General features: G+C 46.7%; 1 protein-coding gene across 34 annotated transcripts in view; it reads left to right on the top strand.

Annotated features, from left to right (window-relative positions):
• The window catches only part of epha10 (EPH receptor A10), a 117241-nt gene that overhangs the window by 26882 nt on the left and 84359 nt on the right, over positions 1-6000 (top strand). For all 34 annotated transcript variants that reach the window (XR_014089980.1, XR_014089964.1, XR_014089972.1 and 31 more), the window contains exon 3: positions 1497-2169. Coding sequence is in view for 2 of the 34 variants with exons in the window: in XM_081613046.1 (XP_081469172.1) it covers positions 1497-2169 (673 nt within the window). In the remaining 32 variants the exon portion in view is untranslated. The remainder of the gene's footprint in view (positions 1-1496; positions 2170-6000) is intronic.

Genomic DNA, 6000 nt, shown 5'->3' with positions numbered 1-6000 from the left:
CACACACACACACACACACACACACACACACACACACACACACACACACACACACACACACACACACACACACACACACACTCCTACCTGACACACACACACACACACTCCTACCTGACACACACACACACACACACACACTCCTACCTGACACACACACACACACACACTCCTACCTGACACACACACACACACACACACACACTCCTACCTGACACACACACACACACACACTCCTACCTGACACACACACACACACTCCTACCTGACACACACACACACACACACACTCCTACCTGACACACACACACACACACACACACACACACACGCACACACACACACACACTCCCACCTGACACACACACACACACAGTGTCTCTGTGTGTAATAAACAAGCAGCCGCTGTGTCTCCCAGCCTCTCCCAGCTTGCTGCCGGACGGTTCTGGACCACATGGAACCAGAACCTCATCGGGTCTCATGGCAGCAGGTTCGGTTTGTGCCAGAGATCCAGAAGCAGTGATGGTTCTGTTCCTGATTCGGATATAAACGCTCTGCGCTGCTGGACGCTTCATTGTGTTGCTGCTGAATCCAGACGGAGCGGGCCGAGCAGAACGGGTCCGGTTCAGCGTCCGGCTGCGTCGCATGCAGATCAGATCTGGTCCCTCAGAGGACTTCAGGTTCCACATGTTTCCTGAACGCCACAGTTTTTCTGTTTCTCCAACAGGAGCAGATGGAGCGAGTAGAAATCCTGGCACCGATTCCCCCAAACAGCTTCATGAACCTACTGATGTTTGCAGAAACACAAAAACACTCAGTCATATTTAATATTTCTACATTTTTAGGAGTTTTACGATGGATTTTGCCTGAAAATCACGTAACAGTGGTGAAAACATGGACTTTCATTGAATCAAGCCGTGCTGTTGGAGTGAGGATCAGATCCCAGATCAGATTCCAGATCAGATCCCAGATCAGATTCCAGATCAGATCCCAGATCAGATTCCAGATCAGATCAGATCCCAGATCAGATCCCAGATCAGATCCCAGATCAGATCCCAGATCAGATTCCAGATCAGATCCCAGATCAGATCCCAGATCAGATCCCAGATCAGATCCCAGATCAGCCTGAGGCAAATTTAGATCCTGACTGTTTCTGCGTCAGCTGACACTTTCTCTGTTTGGAGGTTTTGAGATCCTCCTAAAAATGTCATAACAGCTGACAGAGACTCAGTGATGATGATGATGATGATGATGATGATGATGATGATGAGGATGATGATGATGATGATGAGGATGATGATGATGATGATGATGAGGATGATGAGACTTTCACGCATCTTCTGTTGTGAGCTAAATGTTTCATTAGCTAGCTAAATACTCAGCTACTAAAACATTCAGTTTCCTTAATTAACTTAATTAGAAAATTGATGATGATGATGATGATGATGATGTCACCGGGTCAGGCGGTGCTAACGCGGCTCATGTCTTCCTGCCAGTGGGAGGAGATCAGCGGCGTGGATGAGAAGTACAAGCCGATCCGGACCTACCAGGTGTGCAACGTGATGGAGCCCACGCAGCAGAACAACTGGCTGCAGACGGGCTGGGTGGCGCGCCGCGGCGGACAGCGCATCTTCGTGGAGCTGCAGTTCACGCTGCGCGACTGCAACAGCATCCCCGGCGTGGCCGGTACCTGCAAGGAGACGTTCAACCTGCTGTACGTGGAGTCGGACCGGGACCTCGGCGCCGTGACCCGGGAGGACCGCTACTCCAAGATAGACACCATCGCCGCCGACGAGAGCTTCACGCAGGGAGACCTGGGGGAGAGGAAGATGAAGCTCAACACGGAGGTGCGGGAGATCGGACACCTCAACCGGAAGGGCTTCCACCTGGCCTTCCAGGACGTGGGCGCGTGCGTCGCCCTGGTGGCCGTCCGCGTGTACTACAAGCGCTGCCTGGCCACGGTGCAGAACCTGGCTGTGTTCCCCGACACGGTGGCCGAGGCCGCCTTCGCCACGCTGGTGGAGGTCCGTGGCGGCTGCGTCAACAACTCGGAGGTGGACAGCGACAGCCCTCCCAGGATGCATTGCAGCGCCGAGGGGGAGTGGCTGGTGCCCATCGGGAAGTGCAGCTGCAGCGCCGGCTACGAGGAGGGCCACAGCAGCTGTGAAGGTAGGCGGGGCCAGAGGGAGGTAGGCGGGGCCAGAGGGGGCGGGGCCAGAGGGAGATGGGCGGGACCAGAGGGAGATGGGCGGAACCAAATGGGAGGTGGGCGGGGCCAGAGGGAGATGGGCGGGTCATATGGGAGATGGGCGGGTCATATGGGTGGTGGGCGGGGCCTAAAGGAGTAAACTGGAGAAGGGACCTTTACAGATTCGTTTCTTCTCTAAAGGGCCAGTAGATAAACAGTTTATCTCATCAGTTCCTTTGCTTCGTTTCTTCCCTCCGTTGCCGGGCGGGTTACTGACTGATGGTTGAAGAATCAGCAGCAGTTTGTTCTGGAGTCAGAAATTATTTCTCATCTGCAGATTTAGGTTTGTGGGTCAGACCTGCTGCATGTCCTCAGACCGACTCTGAAGGTCAGCAGGTCGCTTTGGGTCGCGGAGGTCAGGTCAGACTTCCTGTTTTTATTAGATGAAGATGAGGAGTGTGATGGTGAAGAAGTGGAGCAGTTACCTGCTCAGGTGGAACTTTCTCAGCTTCTGATTGGCTCAGGTCGGGTTGATGAGGCTGATCGTTGCTTTGCAGTGTGTGTCACGCTGGTCGCCATGTGAGTCGTGGTGTGTGTGTCTGAGCAGTGTGAACAGCTTTGAGGTGTGTATGTGTGTGTGTGTGTGTGTGTGTGTGTGTGTGTGTGTGTGTGTGTGTGTGCAGCTCAGCACAGTGACTAAGTGTCCAGGCGTCCCACGTTGTTTCTGTGGCGATGACAGAAACTCCTCCACCGTTCAGCTGGTCGGCATGAAGACGCTTCAGGCTTTTGTTGCTGCAGCTTCACTGGTGGCACTGGGCAGCACACTGGGAGCCCTGGGAAGGCTCCCAGTGTGTAAACTCTGTTGTTGATGGAGCTTTCTGACGTCCTCAGATGAACTCTGGTTCTAAAACTCTGCAGATGTTCATGAAAGTGGTAAAGATTTGACATTGATGCTGCTTGTTTGTGTTGTTGAGCTGAAGAACGAGATGAAAATCGCAGAGACGACTTCCTGAGTCCAGACTGGAGGAAAACCTTCTGCTGATCCTGCTCTTAGATTGTAGGCCTGTAGTGATACAATAATCTCACAATACGATACGATACACGACATTGTGCTCACGTTACGATATAGCGATGCAATTCAATACACTTTTGCGATTTTCTGAAAGATTGTAGAGGGACAGAGTGATTTTGGTGACATTTTGTGACTGTTATATAGTTGGATTGAATTAATTTAACTGAAAACTGATTAAAAGCACCAACTACACGATACCTGGCTCTGGTTGGACACAGACTTGAAGTCGACAGCTGGACAAAATGAACCAAAGAAGTGGTGAGAAAACATGTTTCTTTTAGTTGAAGCAGTACAAACTGTAGCTTACATGCATTTGTAAAGTAGATAAAGTGCACAAAGTACCTGCTCTGAATAGTTTGATACCTTTTTAACACTTAGCATCTGAAGGAATCACTATAAGCCTGATGACCGAATCACTCTCCCGGCTGAGCAAGCAGTGAGTGAACAAGGTGACAGGTGGATGTTACGATACTTGCGGATGAATATCGATTTTTTTCTAGGAAAGAAGATATCGATAAATATCTCAAAATCGATATTATTACACAGCCCTATTAGATTGTACTGGAAAACGAATTCAGTGAATCTCAGGAACCACGAGGTGAGCGGTTCTGGTGTCAGCATAACGAAGCACTGCAGAGAATACTCTGGAAGTCCACTCCGTTTACTGACTGGGACAAATGAATATGGCAACATTTATTTCTGATAAAATACATTTTATGTTGTGGATTTCCCTTTGAAGGTTTGCAGTTGCAATCAGGACCTCCAGGACAGACTCTGAGGATTTACTACATTTCATCCCTAAAATAAATAAGACGGACATTTTGGAAAAGTATTGGTTGATTAAAGTCCTGATGAATTTCCCAAATATCTATTTATTGCAAATCTAAATCTCTTTTTTGTTTCTTGACTTTTTTCCACCAACTGATTTATTGCTATAACTATTTATTACTATTAATAAAGTTGTTCTCGTTTTTGAAACAAGAAAGGAGTCAAAGTGCTGCTCAGAAGTGTGAATCAGTGCGGGACATTTTCTCTGCAGCTCAAATCAGAGAGTTTACAAAATCACCACTTCATACCCGACAGATACACTCCGGACCGGTAGGTGGCGGTAAATGCACCTCACGTTGGTTTGCCAACCGCCAATAAAACGCAGAAGAAGCGGGAAAAAGGGTTTTCCACACGGTTTAAAAGTTGAAAATAGTGGTGAATGGTTTAGCGACCTGAGTGGAAATATTTCCTCTAACGTGGATTCTGAGAAAACGCAGCAAAGGTGGGATGGATTTATGGTTTTGGCTAGTGATGGGAAATGAAGCCTCATGAAGCAGTGAAGCTTCAAAACCCTTTGCTCTGCAAAAAGGTTCGTTACTCGATGCTTCATTCATGACTCACTAGTGACACCTGCTGGTGAAACTAACAGCCTTGTCACTCAGGTGGATCATACTTCCAAAAACTACTAAATGCAATATTGTCACAAAGTTTTCATCAAACTCATGTTCAGTAACAGGAGAATCAATGAAACCATATTTAATCGTCATGTTTTAATTATTAAAATTATTTGTCTAATCCTGGTTTATGTTGAACGTCAGTGGTTGTGTTGGGTTTTCTTTTATATCAGAGGATTTGACAATAAAGACATTTGATGTTTTAGTGTCTTGGGAGAGCAGTGCATGCTGGGGGATTCGCTTTTTCTTGGATTTCTAATTGGCTCTGGTCCCTTATATTTGGCTACATGTTGAATTTTAGTTCTGCAACAGGATTAAATCTGTTTCTGCTGTGAAACACTGATATATCTCTGCTAATCAAACTACAAATAAAGTGGAACTTTGCAGAAGGTGAGAAATTGGGAGGTGGAGGGTTAATTATTATCTAAGAATAATTTTATTGTTAGCGATCATCTCAAAGTATTCTCAGATGTCAGAGATTTTCCTCTTGCTGGCTCCATTTCAGACAATCAAGTTTATTTGTGTAGCACGTTTCAGCAGCAATGCAGTTCAAAGAGATTTACATCATGAAATCACAAAAATATAAAGTCATTAAAAAAAACATAATCTACAATTGAGAAAACCAGAAACAAACATTAGATTTAGATGATCATCATCAATACACATCAAATATGTTGGTCAATGTTCCTTTTATTTTGGCCACTGAAGACAAACATCCTCCTCTGATGCGAGACCAAAAGGACAACAACCCATGATGCAGCGCGGCTCATCGGGCTTTTATTTTGAAAAATGAAGCAGTCACGTGACCCATGCACTGCGAGGCCTTGTTTGTTGCCAGTCACGTGGTTTTCAGCAAGACGACACAAGCCTGGAAGCAGGGCTTCACCGGACACGCCCCCTTTTTACTCGGTACCCGGAAGCCTGGATCCAGACGGTCCATCTCTAGTTTTGGCTTCGTGGTTTTTGTTTTTGTCTTTTTCAAACGTGTCGCTCTGATCCTGTATGAGTGGAAACGTTTGGTGTCGGTGGGACGTTTCACCGGGTTTTCATCCGTTTTCGTCTTTAGCCGCTCAGTGCGGCTTGTGTGAGGAACTTTTATTGGGGTAGAAAATGTTTCTGTCATTCAGTGGATGCAGTCCGACCATTCTGGTTATTGTAAAATGTTTGGATTGATTTGTTGGCAGAAGTTCAGGATGAATGTTCATCTGCAGCTAAAACACATAATAGGGATAATATGCAGATGTTTTTATTAATAAATTGATAAAAAGTGCTTAGTGGGAAATTGTTTGACAGAATGT

This window comes from Poecilia reticulata, chromosome 11, assembly GCF_904066995.2.
Source record: "Poecilia reticulata chromosome 11, P_reticulata-male-v2, whole genome shotgun sequence".
In the NCBI taxonomy this organism is placed as follows: Eukaryota; Metazoa; Chordata; class Actinopteri; order Cyprinodontiformes; family Poeciliidae; genus Poecilia; species Poecilia reticulata.
Note: the sequence above shows the minus strand (reverse complement) of the source record. Positions and strands in the feature narration are given on the sequence as shown.